This window comes from Meles meles, chromosome 6 (assembly GCF_922984935.1).
Source record: "Meles meles chromosome 6, mMelMel3.1 paternal haplotype, whole genome shotgun sequence".
Lineage (NCBI taxonomy): Eukaryota > Metazoa > Chordata > Mammalia > Carnivora > Mustelidae > Meles > Meles meles.
Genome location: NC_060071.1, coordinates 35,721,646 through 35,738,521, shown reverse-complemented (window position 1 = coordinate 35,738,521; position 16,876 = coordinate 35,721,646). Strand labels below are relative to the sequence as shown.

General features: G+C 37.5%; 1 protein-coding gene across 2 annotated transcripts in view; it reads left to right on the top strand.

The window, feature by feature from the left end:
* ARIH1 (ariadne RBR E3 ubiquitin protein ligase 1) overlaps window positions 1-16,411 on the top strand; it is a 121,938-nt gene extending 105,527 nt beyond the window's left edge. For both annotated transcript variants that reach the window (XM_046008163.1, XM_046008161.1), the window contains 4 exons: window positions 2,573-2,630; window positions 6,813-7,073; window positions 8,907-9,019; window positions 10,047-16,411. In XM_046008163.1, the coding sequence (XP_045864119.1) occupies window positions 2,573-2,630; window positions 6,813-7,073; window positions 8,907-9,019; window positions 10,047-10,131 (517 nt within the window). In that variant the 3' untranslated portion in view covers window positions 10,132-16,411. The remainder of the gene's footprint in view (window positions 1-2,572; window positions 2,631-6,812; window positions 7,074-8,906; window positions 9,020-10,046) is intronic.
* The last annotated feature ends 465 nt before the right edge of the window (window positions 16,412-16,876 follow it).

Genomic DNA, 16,876 nt, shown 5'->3' with positions numbered 1-16,876 from the left:
TGTACTCGATACCAGGACACTGAGATCATGACTTGAGCCAAAGTAGCTGGTCGACCAACTGAGCCACTCACGCGTCCCAAAGATAAATTTGTTTGTATGTAAGGAAATCTCTGAACATAACTCAAATTTTAAAGAAGTTGTATTGAAAACTGAGCAAAGGGGCACCTGGGTGGCTCAGTCAGTTAAGTGTCTACCTTCAGCTCAGGTCATGATCCCAGGGTCCTGGGATTGAGCCCTATGTTGGGCTCGCTGCTCAGTGAGAAGCCTGCTTCTCCCTTACCTGCTACCTCTGCTTGTGCTGTCTTTGTCAAATGAATAAATAAAATCTTTAAAAAGAAAAGGAAAGAAAACTGAACAAAAACAAAACAAATGATGGATACAGGAGAATGAAGAACGACCCAGACCAGGGTTGTCAGTAATGTTTCCTGTGTCTTGCCTTTACCCATAGCTAACACTGCAAAATGAATCATGCTATGGTTCCTTATTTAAATCTGAAAATGCCTCAGAATCCTCAAAATAGCATTCTGAGTAGCACTATCCATCATCTGAATTAGAAGTATAGATGAATTCTCCTTGCTTTCCTGGCCTTCAGTTCCTTAATAATTTTGGCTGAGTAGAATCCAGAATGAGTTGAAGTTATAAATATCTTAAAAATACCAAAGGAGAGTTTTTAAGGATATATTAGGTAGGAAGAGCAGGTATTAATAGTTGACTAGTAGAAGGCAAGGAGAGCCAATCTTTGGGCTGAATTGAGTAAAGTAATTTTTGGTAAGAGAAGATGATAACCCAGGCTGGGGGAAAATTAATAAATCTCCTGACATCAGTGAATTGTGGTCTGGGTTACTTTAAAAACTGAAAGATGAGATCAATAAGCCATTATTGGTTATTTTACTGAGTAGTTAAGTAAAGCAGAAAGCTACCAAAAACTGAAAGCAGACAAAATGGAATCCCAAATTTCTAAAATTTGTGATTGGTTCCACAAACTACATATGAACCACTTAACTTTACTCTTACGTCAAATCCCTGAATCAAAGGATGATGGATTAGGGAGTTTCAGTGTGAGCTGAGAAGTTTGTGGCCTAGGCTATGAATACACATAGGGATATTTGGGATTAATTGAATGTCTATTTCTTGGAGTTACAGGTAGTGGATTTGAGTCTTCCTAATGAAATACTTCCAAGGTTTGCTGAAAGGTTTTGTCCTTATCTTTTTTATTCATGTAAACTGTGTACTGCTTTTCTGATCACTTTTACTGATGACTTTCTTGCACCAATTAGAGAATCTTCCATACATTTTGGGGTAACATCATAGAAGGATATTAAATATAATATAGACCATTAAAATCCTGGGAAACTTGACAAGCTGAAACAGTGAGTCCTATTTAACAAGATTTAAATTAAATTCAAAATTCTTCTTTTAGGTCTAAAACAATTACTGGTAAAAAGATTCTGAAGACATGAGTACAGCATGTGAACAGTATATATAGTCCATAATAAGGGGTGGCCCTCAGTTGGGAGACAGGCATGTTTAATGCTTAGCTCTGAATCCCTAGTTATATGACCTTAAGTATGTTACTTATTTTTTCAAAACTTCATTCTTTGTCTGCTCAGTGAGGATGAGGAGGATAATAATGCACATTTCATAAGGTGGTTCAGGGAATTGAATGTGATAGTACATTTAAAGGCTTTAGTAGTAAATGGGTGATATGTAGTAAGCACTCAAGTATCAGCTGCTCCCATAATGTAGACTCCCAGAAAAGCAGAGGTAGAGTCAATCAAAACAAGGGAATTGCCAGTCTTGTTCATCTCCACTCTGAGCTGACTTCTGGGCACGTTTCCCCTGCTTCTCATTTTGTGTGTCATTCAGTTCTCAGCGACTCTTGTAAACTGTAATAGCATGTAAAGCATATAGCATAGGAACTGTTACAGAGTAGTCCATCAACTGTACGTTCTTTTTGGTTTATAAAGATAAGAAGGTAACTGGAAAAATTGGAAATATTTGACATAAATAACAGAAAGCATAGGAAATAAGACCTCTTTCTTCAAAAACTGAGTTAGGAGTTCAAACTGCAGGGGCACCTGAGTGGCTCTGTCATTTAAGAGTCTGCCTTCAGCTCAGGTCATGATCTCAGGGTCTTGGGATTGAGCCCTGTGGCAGGCTTCCTGCTCAGCAGGGAATCTGCTTCTCTCTCCCTCCCTCTACTGCTCCCCACTACTTGTTCTCTCTCTCTCTTTCTCTCTCTCACATTAATAAATAAAATCTTAAAAAAAAAAAAAAGGCTCAAACTGCAGTCAGGAATGGAAGTTCTAGAATGACAGTGTTTTCTAATGATTACAAGTGAGCTGATTTGGAGTGAACTACTTCAGGAGGTGGGGAATCCAATACTTGGAATTCCTTTCAGTCTTGTAATTCTGTTACAATGGTAGAACCCTGGGCATTTTAAATACCTCAGTTTACCTGTATAAAGAAGAATATTGCTTCTAGATATTTCTGAATCCAGGCTAAAATTCTGTGGTTTTGTTCCTTTTTCATTGATTTTTGGCCTTACAGAATCCTCTTAATTTACTTTAAGGTACAACTGTAACCGCTATAATGAGGATGACGCAAAGGCAGCAAGAGATGCACAGGAGGTAAGTACCTTTATTTTGAGGCGATAGTTGAACAAGAATGCGCTTCAGTGTTTATTAGGGGACAATTCAGCAGAAGTTTTCAATTCTGAAAATGTTGTGGAAAGGCACTCCAGTAAATACTGGGTATCTGTGTATGTTTACGAAAGGAATCTTACCCGAGATGTCTATCAGTAGCACTCCTGTTTATAGGTTTGCTTGCTTGCTTTTAATTAATCTAGTCATGTAGCACAGTTCTGGATTTTAGTAGTTTTGATGACAAGATTTTCTCACCCCAGCAAGGAGTCTAGAGAACAGTATTTCTTAAATAGTTTTGCTGCTGTTCATATGCATTTTTCTTCTTCTTCTTCTTTTTAAACCTCATTATTCATCAGCAAGTGGTAAGGATTATAGATGAGCTGATTTAGAATGGACTACCTCAGGAAGGGAGAGTTCCTTATTACTGGTTAGGGATATAACTCCCTGTTGCAGAAGGATTCAAACACTAGGTGTGAATTACCCTCCTCAGCACTTTGAGTTCCTTTCAGCCTGGTAATTCTGTCCTAATTGTAGAATCTTGGAATTTAGTTATTCCTTACATTCATCTATTCCATACTGAAATTCCCTAGTTGTCCCAAAAATATTCTTTTCGAATGGTTTTCCTTACTAGGATGTCATTCAAAACATCGGTTGCTTATTTTTTTTACTTTTTAAATGTTCCTTGGGGCGCCTGGGTGGGTCACTTGTTAAGCATCTGCCTTCGGCTCAGGTTACGATCCCAGAGTCCTGGGATCAAATCCCACATCCCTGCTCAGAAGGAAGCCTGCTTCTCCCTCTCCCACTACCCCTGCTTGTGTTCCCTCTCTCGCTGTCTCTCTCTCTCAAATAAATAAAACCTTAAAAAAAAATTAAATGTTCCTTTAAAATTTATTTCTAATTAAAAATACCATAAGTACAAAAGAATATATATAGTCTCATCTATCATATTGTTAGAAGTGAGAGTTCTGTGTTTCACTTTTTTAAAAAGCTAGACAAAATGATGAGTGGTGTTTCACAGATTCTCAAAAATATCTGTGATCCTTTTTTTTTTCTTTAAGATTTTATTTATTTATTTGACAGAGGGAGATCACAAGTAGGCAGAGAGGCAGGCAGAGAGAGAGAGAGAGAGAGGAGGAAGCCGGCTCCCTGCCAAGCAGAGAGCCTGACGTGGGGCTCAATCCCAGGACCCTGGGATCATGACCTGAGCTGAAGGCAGAGGCTTTAACCCACTGAGCCACCCAGATGCCCCATCTGTGATCCTTTTAAAGGAAAAAAAATGCCCACAAATTCCAGTGTTAATTTAAGTTATATTCATTATGATATTACTTTAATGTTTCAACATAAAACCAGCTATAAACTCTTAGCTCTTATACAACTATACAACCAAACCAAGAAAACTGCAAAACCTATGAGACTCAAGTTAAAATTAATTTGACAGGTAAATTGTTGAAATTAAGTTACTATTGATAAACTGTTGATGGCCCAAGTTTTTTGTTTTATTTTTCTTTTAAGATTTTACTTATTTTATTTGTCTCAGAGAGAGAGAGAGCACAAACAGGAGGAGCATCAGGTAGAAGGAGAAGCAGGCTCCCTGCTGAGCAGGGAGTCTCATGTGGGATTTGATCCCAGGACCCTGGGATCATGACCTGAGTGGAAAGCAGATGCTTAACAGACTGAGCCACCCAGGAATCCCAGCCCAAGTTTTTTTTAAATTGAATGTTACTATGCTACTAAGTGCCATGTGGCAACTTGTTTTCCCACCAACTTTCTAGATCTCATTTACTGCAAATCTTTATTCCTATTGTGCATCTGATTTGGTTTGATCAGAATTTATCATTGATGTATTCTCTGTCACTTGTTTTCCTTATTAGCTTAGTGCAGTTAAAGTTAATATTGCTGGGGCATCTGGGTGGCTCCGTGGGTTAAGCCTCTGCCTTCGGCTTGGGTCCTGGGATCGAGCCGCACATTGGGCTCTCTGCTCAGCAGGGAGCCTGCTTCCCCGCGCCCCCCCCACCCCACCTGCTGCTCTGCCTACTTGTGATCTCTCTCTGTTAAATAAATAAATCTTAAAAAGAAAAAAAAGTTAATGTTGCTTAATGCCAGGTTTAGCCATTTCACAAATGTAAGACCTGAAATAAAACTTTGGTTCTTAATTATAAATTTATTGAAATGATCCCAGAGTGTTTGTGTTTTCTTTAGGTTGTCATCAGATTTTAAAATACTTTCTTCCAAAGTATTTTCAGGTCATCACTCAGTGCATTTCTCAATCCAGGTTCTGGAATTTGATTTAAAAGTTGGTCTTATTTGCAGTGGTGGAATGGGTTCATGTTGAATTTTAGAGGTATTTTAGTGAGAAGCTTTTAGAATTACTGAATCATGAAATCAGTTACTAAATCAAGTCCACTAATATCATATACTTTAATTTGGTAGTTTGGTTTTTTCCATTTAATCTTGGAAATTTGACAGGCTTGAGAATATTAATGCTTTGGGGAGAGATAAAATGCCAAGCAGATTATTTTCTACATATTAAATTTTAGACATAATTTGCATTAATTTTTCAATTAACACGTATTTTAATAATATTAATATTTCAATTTTCCAGTGTATAAGCATTGATTTGATACCTCTCTGATTCCTGAGTAGTAATAATAGGTTTTTTTAGATGTTTCAGTGTTGCATGATACTGGATCATGTGTAGTATTTCTAAATAGGAACCCAACCATAGGGCCTGGTAGCTCTGTGCTATTTGTAGTCTCTGAGGCATAAGGAGAGGAAAAGGAAATGAGAGTAAAAAAGAAATACATAGGGGCACCTCGGTGGCTCAGTTGGTTAAGCGTCTGCCTTCTCAGGTCATGACCCCATAGTCCTGGAATCGAGTCCCACATCAAGCTTCTGGTTCAGTAAGAAGTCTACTTCTCCGTCTTTCCCTTACCCTGCTCATACTCTCTCTTTCCCTCTCTCTCCCTCTCAAATAAATAAAATCTTTAAAAAAAAAAAAAAAGAAATACATGTGTGGTAAGAAACCCTTTCATAGTGGGTGTATTTAACAAACATTTTATTAATTTCTGCATATTAGGCACTAGAGATAACAATATTACTTTGCTTGGTTTTCTTTTTTTAAATAATACTACTTTTTTTAAAAGTCTGTCTCTAGAGACTTACAGTATACTGTGAGAGACCACGGTGAATTCTTTTTGCAGTCTGTTAAATAATATGAAACAGATCTAGACCAGGTATCATAATGTTTCTTTGGTAATACTTTATATATCATTAAATATACTTTTAAAGTATATTTTCCATACTCTTTTACTATGACTTTTACTATAACTGCAATACCATTTTTATCTTTGTGTATATATATGTTCTTAAAGCAATACTTTGTTAATATCATTAACTATCCAATGTTCAAGTGTCCCCATTTATCTCATAAATTTTCTTTTATAGTTGGTTCAAATCAGGATCCACACAGGCCCACAAATTGGATTTGATATATTTTGAGTATTCTCTAATCTATAGGTCTAGTGTTCCTTTTTTTACCCCCTCCATGTTGCTGTTAATTTGTTGAGGAGACTAACTCATTCCTTTAAATTTTTCACATGCTGGATTTTGCTGATTATAACTCCCTGGTATCATTTAGTAGGTTCTTTTATTCCTGTATTTCCTGAAACCAGTGGCTAATTCTAGATATTCAAATTCAGACTCAGTTGGGGAGTGAGAGGGGCACCTATCTGTTGATACTGTAGCCTTACTTTGGTATTATATGAGGAGTTAGATGATGTCTGGCTGCCTCTTTGTTGTTTTCTACTTTAAAATATTGAAGCTTCTTAACTTGTTTGCTTATTGCATACTGCAGAACAGTGCTATCCTGTAGAACTTTCTATGAGGAAATGTTCTTTATGGCCACTGACCACAAGTGGCTATTGAGCACTGGGAAACTGAATTTTTTAGTTTAAATAGCCACAGGTGGCCAATGGCTGCCATATTGGGAAATAACAGGTATAGGGTATTCATAGAAGTATTAAATAACAAAAGGTGGCAAGAGATATCTGTTTATTCCCAATTTTACCCTAAATTCCTATATTGTTTCACCTGTAAATATATCAGCTTTTGTGTGTATTTGATATATTTGTTATAATTACATGTCCATAATTTTTCTTAATGGGACAGCGATCTAGGGCAGCCCTGCAGAGGTACCTGTTCTACTGTAATCGCTATATGAACCACATGCAGAGTCTACGCTTTGAGCACAAACTCTATGCTCAGGTGAAGCAGAAAATGGAGGAGATGCAACAGCACAACATGTCCTGGATTGAGGTGCAATTCCTGAAGAAAGCAGTTGATGTCCTCTGCCAGTGTCGTGCCACACTCATGTACACTTATGTCTTCGCTTTCTACCTCAAAAAGAATAACCAGTCCATTATCTTTGAGGTAGGAATAGTTACTGAGTGGGGGGAAAAAAATCCCTGTGTCATAGGACTACTTGGTCTTTCATAGATAAGATATATACGAGTTTTTTAAAGATTCCCGTTTGCTCAGAATTTAGATTTCTTGTCCTAAACTGCATTCAAATTGACGTGGTTTAACCAGCTAGTGATTAAGTGTGCAGCCTCTGGAGTCAGCCTTGAATTTAAAACCGGACTTCAGCACTTTCTCTCTCTTGTGACTTGGCGCAAATTACTTAATGTTGTCTAAATCTTATTTTAAAATGGAAATAAATACTTCTCAAGGAAGTTAACAAGGTTTAAGTGAGACGATACATATATATTGCTTATATAGCACCTGGCAAATTATAAGTTCTCAGTAAAAGTCTTTATTCAGGCAAAACTAATATCTGGTATTAGAAGTTAATATGGTGGTCACCTTTGGTGGAAAAGTAGTGACTAATAGGCGCTTTTAGGAGTAAAGTTTTTTCAACTAGAGACGCTCATTTAAAAATTGATGGAAAGGGGCACCTGGGTGGCTCAGTTGGTTAAGCATGTGACTTTGGCTCAGATCATGATCCCAGGGTTCTGGGATCGAACCCTGCATTGGGCTCGCTGCTCAGTGGGGAGCCTGATCTCAGTCCCTCTGCTGGCCTGCTCTCTCTCTCACATAGATAAATCTTTTTAAAAAAATAATATTGATGTATAGTAAAAAAGAATGAGATCTTGCCATTTGCAGCAACATGGATGGACCTAGGGAGTATAATTCTAAGTAAATTGATTTCACTCATATGGAATTTAAGAAATAAAACAAATGATCAAACAAACAAATCCACTCTTAAATACAGAGAACAAACCTGTGGTTACCTGAGGAAAGGTGGTTGGATGGATGGGTGAAATAGGTGATGGTGATTAAGAGGTATAGACTCCACTCACAAAATAAATTAATCAAGAGATGAAAAAGTATAGGATGAGAATTATAGTCAGTAAGATGGTATTGACATTTTTTTGGTGACAGATGGTGACTATACTTCTCGTGATGAACATTGAGTAAAGAACTGTTGAATCACTATATTGTACACCTGAAACTAACATAAACTGCATGTTAAAAATTGATGCATAAAACATTGATACTCGGGGCACCTGGATGGCTCAGAGGGTTAAAGCCTCTGCCTTCAGCTCAGGTCATGACCCTAGGGTCCTGGGATCGAGCCCCGCATCGGGCTCTCTGCTTAGCTGGGAGCCTGCTTCCTTCTCTCTCTCTCTGCCTGCCTCTCTGCCTACTTGTAATCTCTATCTCTATCTGTCAAATAAATCTTTAAAAAAAAAAAAAAAAAAAAAAAACCATTGATACTCATAGGTGACTAGACAATAACCCTGACCAGCAGATGGGATTTAAATGGGTAAATGTACAGAACTAGCCATAGTAGTAAAGGGTAACAATTTTAATCTTCCATGTATTGTTCTAGGTGCAGCCAGCTGTAACCAGGGATGGGTTTATATTTTTCCCTCAAGTTTCCGCTCTTTTTGAGTTTCAGCAGATAGCAGTTTGCAGAGCTGGAATATTCCAAAAGACTTCTCCTAATCCTTTTCAAGACTTTTTCTTGATATTCTTCCAGTGGTAATGGGTAGATCTTTCTAAAAATATAAAAAATTATCCTGGAAAAAAAGAGAACAAGTTGTTAGAGGTGAAAGTTACAAAGAGCTTACAGGTGCAGAAACCACCTGTGAAAAGTCAGTGTTGAGAATAGTCTGTAGGAAAAGCAGCAGCTAGGATGGTGTATCTTTTAGCTTTCATCTAAGCCCTACTTTACTATGTATTTTTCCTCCTCTCTTGCAGAATAACCAAGCAGATCTAGAGAACGCCACAGAGGTGCTTTCGGGCTACCTCGAACGAGATATTTCCCAAGATTCTCTGCAGGATATAAAGCAGAAAGTACAAGATAAGTACAGGTGGGATTTCTTTACCAGTTGTTGAGCGGAAGTTCCTGGCCCTGTGCGTTGGTGACCAAGTTAGATGATAGTGGAACTTGGATTTAGCATATTCAGTAACTATGTTGCTGCCATGTTTCCCACAGATTGCTTCTGTCTTTCAGGCAACAAATTGCAGATAGTAGTGCTAGTCAGGCATTTATCCCACTGGCTGGTTCTGCTTCTTCCATTCAGCTTTCTCTACTTAGTTGCCACATTGTGAGGAAGAAAGAACCTAAGAAAGGGCAAATGGTTATTAGGAGGATGGGTGAGATTAGGATGTTGGCTCTGTCTCGTCTGGGGATTCTGGGAATCATGGCTATCAACAGGTGAGCTAACCAAGCTCTTTTAGAGTTTTTCTTAGATTTGTTTTTCCTAAGGAGAGGATTACTTTGTCTTAGGGTTAGAAGATACTTCCAAATTTGCTGCCTCTTAAGCTAATAAAGTTGCAAAATATTTGCTTTCTCAATATGGAGCTGTTTCCACCAAAGTTGTTTCCTGACAGATACTAATATCTTTTTCATAGTAGTAGAAACCTTTGGGCATTTGGAAGACTTGGAGATTCAGTTCCAAGTAATATTTTCACTTCCCTTAGTCAACTATAGCTATTACATTGTGTTCATAGTCACTTTCACAACAAAGATTTTATAGCAGTGAATCAGTAACCCTGTACTTCTTTCTGAAACTATTACTTATCCATGAAACTATTACTTATCCGTAGAATGACAGAATTGTATCAAATGCTTTCTAAGGGCCTTAGGAATTTCTAACATTTTATTACTCTTAAATTAATTCTCAAAACCAGGGATCACAGCTTTTGAAGAATACCTTTTTAAAATTAGAAAATGGTTTGTTGTGTACAGCTAGACTTGAAAATGCGCCTATTAAAAAAAATGCTTGTTACAAATCTGGTTAAACTGTAGGAGTGCCTTTAAAAAATAAGTAAATGCCTCTTTTTATTATTGGAGGCTGACAAGTGTTTTTTTTTCTTCTTCTTCTTTGATTGCAGATACTGTGAGAGTCGACGAAGGGTTTTGTTACAACATGTGCATGAAGGCTATGAAAAAGATCTGTGGGAGTACATTGAGGACTGAGAATGGCCCTGCATAAAATGAACTCTGAAAACTTTACCATCTAGAGTGCTCATGCAATTAAAACAAAACAAAACAAACACAAACACGGAGGCACTAAGCCTGTTCTGACACCTCTGGTCTGTAGTACCAGAATTCTGTTTTGTTAACGGAAAGTTTAAGTAAATTATATTGTAATAAAAAAAAAAGGTAGATAAACCATTGTACAACAGTATTCTAGGCCGCCAAAAAAGTGTGACAGACACACTAAAAGCCCTCCAACTTAACTTGTAACGTAGCTTCATTCTCAAAGCTGACTTTTTTTCTTTTTTCTTTTTCCTGAGTATAGTACAGTTAAAATTTAAAACAGCTCCTTGACACTGCTTTTCATGTCCAAACCAGCCATTTTGTTGTACTTTGGTAAAGGCCCTCCTCCCCTTCCTCCCTACACATACAGATACACCTACACACACAGACTGACTCTCTTTCTCTCATACCCCAAGGTCATGAGTGAATTAGTGAATTAGTTCCTTGTAAAGAAAATTCTTGGGGCTGGGACGGGGGTAGGCAGCAAGCGGAATTAAACAAAAAAACAAAAAAACTTTGTATATGACTTTTAAAACAAGACAACACAGTATTTTTCAAAATTGTATATAGCGCATATGCATGGACAAAGCAAGCGTGGCACGTGTTTGCATAATGTTTAATTACAAAAAATATTTATTCTTTAAAAATCTTCAAGATTATGTCTATTTGCTGTGCATTTTCTTTCAGTTTGCTTTATCTTTCCAGGGTTGAGGGTTGGGATAAAGGTGTGTTGGTTTAGCACCTCTGGAAGACCTAACTAGAGCTCTTTGATTTTCCTTTCCTGAGATTACTTTGCCCTTTCTCGTTCTGATATGTCCGTTGCTGGCCATGGGCCTCATGCCTTGAATTCCAGCTCTTGATCAGGGACAGGGAGGTCAAGCTCTGACTAAATGCCATGGCCTGAATAAAGGCTACAACAGGGAGCTTTTTGCTGTCGTTAAGAATGACCCAGTCCCCAACCTCCTCCTCGCTCCATGGCCTCATTCATCTACCTAATAAGCCTTTGTGTGCCTGTGTCATGCACACAGCTGAAGGCTTCCTATGCTCCCTATCACATCCAGAGGAAACATTTCACTTTTTTCCTTTTTTTTTTCTTCCTTAATTGCTGCTTTTGAGCCTTTTAAGATTTTAGTTATGGCTCTTCTCTCACCCCTTCTTTACATTAGGGTGTCAAATAGAATGTTTTTGCTTTAAATATAAATATAAATAAATAGCCATTCACTTAGTTTCAGATTGTGAATTTAAAATGGCAGATACTGAAATTGCTTGTGTGTGTTGCTGTGGGTTCAGTTTGAAGGCAAACATCCCTAGAACATAATATACCCATCTAGTGCATTTAAATAGAAATCACTGAGTTTGCTTCTTTTCTATTGTCAGCAGATAGGAGAATTAATAATGCATTTTAGCTGTGATGTCCATTTTTATGAAATTTCTACTAAGAGCTATGTTAAAAGTAAAGGATGGTGGTGGTTTTATTAACTGTATACCTGTTTAGGCCATTCTGGCTGTGGTATTTTTCAACAGGTCAGCATCCCTAAATCTGTCAGTTTTATACAAGAGTGCAGAGTGAACTAGGCAACTAGATCAAGAGGTCTTAATATTAAATACCAGTTTTCATGACCTCTTTGTCTTCCTCTAAATGACTTGCGCCTAGGGAGTGTTTACCATTTGTGAGGCAGCTTTGTCTGCTCTTGCACTGTACATCTTATTACTCCATTGGGAAGTAGGTTCACTTTCCTCTGGCCTTTTGCCTAAGTTAGGCTTTGCTGAATCAACCCTACTTTTCCTTTTAGAAAAAGGTTGTTACATGAGATGTACTTGCAACTGTTCTTTTCCCATCAAAAATCAGTGAATGTTTGCTGAGTATATTATGCTGCTTCCTTAAACCACTTGTCGCTTTAGGATCAACTTCACCCATACCTTTTATCCTCTCCTCCCTTGCCACCTCAGGTGCAAATCTGAACTCAGTGTCTGCTTCTTCCATAGTCTCTTCTCTCCTCTCCCCCATCATTCATTTGACTTTATTTTAAATGAGTGCATCAATCTTAAAAGACATTTATCAAAACTAAGGAGATTTTTTTTTTTTTTTTTAACAGAAAGCTTGAACGAGTTCCTTTCCCTGGTAACTTTGAAAAGCAGCCAGAGTTGCTATCTAGATATATGTGGCTCCCTTAAAATGTTTTGTGTATGTGTGGTGTTTTTTAAAAATCTTATTAACTGCAGTATCTAGGTTTCAGTGTCATAAATCCTCTCTACATGCTCGCCTTGCAACAAGTATCCAAACACGGTGTACTTCATAATATCAGCCCCACCTATGGAGGAAGAGTGCTTTTTTAGAAATGCTTTTTAGTTTCAGTGTTGGCATATTACCTAAGGGTATTGCAGTTGTGGGTGCATTCCGTAATTTGTATGGATCAAGGTGAACTGGCCTTTTCTGAACTTTCAAGCTTTTAACAGCTATCTCCATATTTGACAGAATTCCCTGAGTCTATTGCTTTCATTGTTAGTAGCTTCAGTGACCCCAGCTGGGATAGGCAAGCCATATTGTATGACAGCTTCCCTATTTCACCTACCTAAGTCTTTTTGTCAGAGGGCTCTATTCACGGTAAGCACCAGGGTCTCCTTGTCGTCTTGAGGGCAGTTACCTTGTCTTGAAAGTGCATGCTTCATTTGAACAATTCATTGAGCAGTAGATGGACTGATTTTCAATAAAATTTTGATCCAAAGCTCAGGATACACACAGTGGTAAAATTGAGTAGCATATAATATCATCAAACTCTAAATTGTGTAATTTGCTGCGACCCAGATTGTATGTGTTTTATGTGTGTTTAAATAAATATATTAAATACACATGTGTATACATACACACATATATAACAGATCCAAGACTGACTGACTTGATTTGAAATGGTTGAATCTGCAGTGTAAAATGTGGTTCAGCCATGATTAGGAACTGAAATTTAGTACAAGAGAGAAAAGGACTTGATGTAACAAAATCTTTTAGCTACAAATCCCGGTATAGAGCACTTGGGGGATGGGAGGGGGCGGGTTGGTGAGACAATCAGATCGGTAAATTGATTAAATGCTCCTAACCCTGTAATTTTGTGCATAGAGCACCCTGTGCTGTGGAAATAACTGTTCTTAGATTTTCATTGTAACTGGACTGTTCAGGTTGCCCAGAGGGAAAGAACATTCCTAATTCTAATAAAATAAACTTTTATTTTGTTATTCCATTAGTTACTTATGTTTATTTTTATAGTTAAAAAAAAGATATATTGGTGGCCCAAGTCACCTGTATTATTACGTGCCTTATTCACTGTTCCTACTTAATATAAAATGACAAGATTTGTTTCCGTTTCTTTCAGGGAACTGTGAATGAGACCATCCCCAACAATTAACTTGGTTAATGAAGCTTTCAGAGCATTTTCTTGAAAGCTTTCCAATTTCTGTCTTGAACATTGAATTTAAATTGCTCTTTGTGTTGTAACAGTGATATTAGATGCTCAGATTTTTTGTCAGTTTTTTAAACGTAAAATGTTTTAAGTCATTTAAACTCCCTTACATTGCTTCCATTTAGTTCACTCTTAAAAGTTACTGGAGTGTCTCCTATAGGGGTGGAGGGAGAGTTTTTCTTAGAGAAGGTCCCCATAAGTCGGAGATCTCCATCATTGATATTCTAGCCAAATCCATGTTTTAAGACAATTAAATTTGGTTTTATTTGGATCTCTACTTATGAGAGTTCATGTATCACTTTTATCTTTAAAGCACTTTACCTTCTGTTACTGTCTATGGAGGTGTAGAAATTGCTGTGTTTTACAAAAGAAGAAAATAAGGCTCAATGAGGCTAAGTAACTTGCCCAAGTTTCTTCTATCTGGGACTCAATCAACGTTGTACTACCTCTTTGTATATTAATTTGGTCTCAGAATGACCTAGCATTCAATACCAGGAAAGGTAGCTCTTAACTATAGCATTGTGCTTTTAAACCACATAAAAGACTATATAAATGCCTGCCTGTCACTGCTACTGTTTGAGGAATGTTACGTACTGTCTCTGATCTTTGATTTGTTGATGCAGTTTCAACTAATGTGGCTCTGTGTTTTGCCCAATCAAATGAAACCAGCCATGAAAGAATAGCCATTGCCACCTTACTGATTAGGACTGTCCTCATGGGAAGACCATCACTTGTGATAGCTGAGAGTAAAGGGTTCAGCATTCTTTGATACAGTGGCCAAGCAATTTGCAGTTAATTGGTCTAGTTATTTGTTCAAGTGAGTTTTTAATATAAAGAATTTTGGATAGCCTGCTGGAACTTGTTAATAGAATTTGTTTTATAAGTGATAACTGAAAATGTGCAAAACAGCCAAAATTTGCTTGTTCTCAGCATTTCTTGGAACTGGATGGCATATGGGGCTTTAAGAAGAAAAGTAGTGAGTATTATGGGGAAATCTTGGCTCCTTCAGGAACAGGAAAAAGTGTAGGCCCCTCAGATTTTGTCAGGTTTCTTTGGGGATAAAGTTGATGTATTTCTGGTTCGTTTTAAGGATTTTGCTTCTTAATCTCCCAAGATGAAATCGCTAATTTGGAAATGCTCAACTGGAAATAAATAGTGCCTATTATAGGAGTAAACAGACAACTTCTGAGTTTTAATTTGTTGCTTATTATGGAATTAAATCAGTTTTTAAGGCAATGGTTGGCCTTTCTCTAGGCAGTAGCAGGTTGGGAAAAATGAGAATTTTTTTGAAAAGCAGTTTTCAGACTAAATCTGAAACTACAGATATGCTTGTTTAGGGCCATTTTCAGAGTAGGAACCAATTAGTATATAGACCAATCACACACATTGATATATAGCAGCTCTGGCAATACCAAAAGCACAACTTTATTAAAGTAATCCTGGGGTGTCAGGTAAGACAGGCATCTCAAAATCATATCTCCAATAGCCAGGTAAATATTTTAATAGACTACTGTGGGCTAAGTGGGCTCTGAGAGGAGCATCTGAAATACACATTATGTGAATTCTCAATTTTGAGATGTTGGTAATTCACAATATTCTTAAATGTAGGTCAAAGAAAAAACTTGGGCCATACTGTTTTCCAATTTGTGTTAATCTTGTGTTTGCCACTGGAATCACTTAAAAGGCAGAACAGAAATGCCTAGGTTGCACCCCATAGCAATTATCATTTAATCATTTTGGTTGTGTCCTGGGCATCAGTATTTTTAAAAGTCCTATCCTTACCCCATTCCTGATGATTATGCAACACAGTTTGACACATGCAGACAAGGTTGGGACAGTTAATCTAGATGTGTATAGTTTCAAGGAGGGAGTATAGGTGAGCACTCTAGGCCATAAAGGACAACGATCCTGTGGCAAATTCACAAGCTCAGGAAAGGGCTATACTGTAGGCTCTCACTGGGTTTTGTGGTTTGCTGTCTTCCAAGGGTCTAGTGCAAAGTGCCCAATTTGTTTTTTGTCAGTTTTCTGGTATGTAGTCCACCTTGGAAAACGTAATTCATTTCACAAAACCAAAAGAATAGAACTGATGAGCAGAGCAGAAAGTTCACATAAGCTGGCAATATATTCTCTTTCCAAGGGAGAGAAATCTATCTGGGGAGTAAATTAGAGTCTGAGCAAAGGTAGTTGAATGGTTATAAGCAAAGCTGTCATTAAGCTATTTGTGCCAAGTCAATGTACAATTCCATTTAATCACAGAGTTAAATTCAGAGCCCTTGAATCTCAAGTTTCTCACTGTTGCTTTCATTCTTGTGTGTTAAAACAGTGGATTTTCCTGTTTTTATTCCCCGTGTGGTGTGGTGGAAAAAATATTAACTCTCTCAGCCATCGTTTTTTATGGACTTTTCTTTTGTAAAATCGGGATACTAATAGGAGCTATAACTTGCTGAGTGCTTCTTGCCAGATGCCTTTTTTAAATCTATATCTTATAAGCAGCCCTAAAACAAAGTAGATATTGCTATTCTATTTTATAAATGAGAAAACAGGTTCATAGATGATTAATTCACTCAAAAATTAGTTTATGGCAGGGTCCTGCTTGTCTAAATCCATGTGTTCATTCCATCATGCTCTATTGTCTGTTTTATGGGGTTATTTTGAGAATCAAAGAAAATTAGTTGGAAAAGGAAGCCTAGTTACAAATAGTAAGCATGCTAGTACTAATTTAGGCCAAAAAAAACCCAAACAAACAAACAAACAAAAAACCCAGAGCTGTCTTGTAGACTCCCAAAGGCAGGATGGGATTGGATCCAGGAACTAAATTGGCATTGTATATCATCTGTACATCACATCATTCTAACAGCTTCTGCTTTTCCTGTCAGCCACCCTGTAGCTCTAGGTGTCACACATTAACTGTGCCAGACAAATCAGAGAACCCAACAGCCAGCATCATGTCTACAAATGTGGTTCTTGAGAGCTTACCCCTCTGGGTTGGGAGGCAGATTTGGGGGTCATGGTTTGCTAGCTGCATGTCACAAAAGTTGTCTTTGACAAAACCAAAATGCCCTGAAATTTTTCTTTTAAAAATAAATATAAAGTATTAATATATCATAGACAATTATGGCTAACTTACTTAGTGTTTACTGCTTCAGGTCCTGTGTTTTTTAAACTCACAACCCGGGCTGACTCAGTTGGAAGAGCATGTGACTCTTAATCTCAGGGTTGTGAGTGTGAGC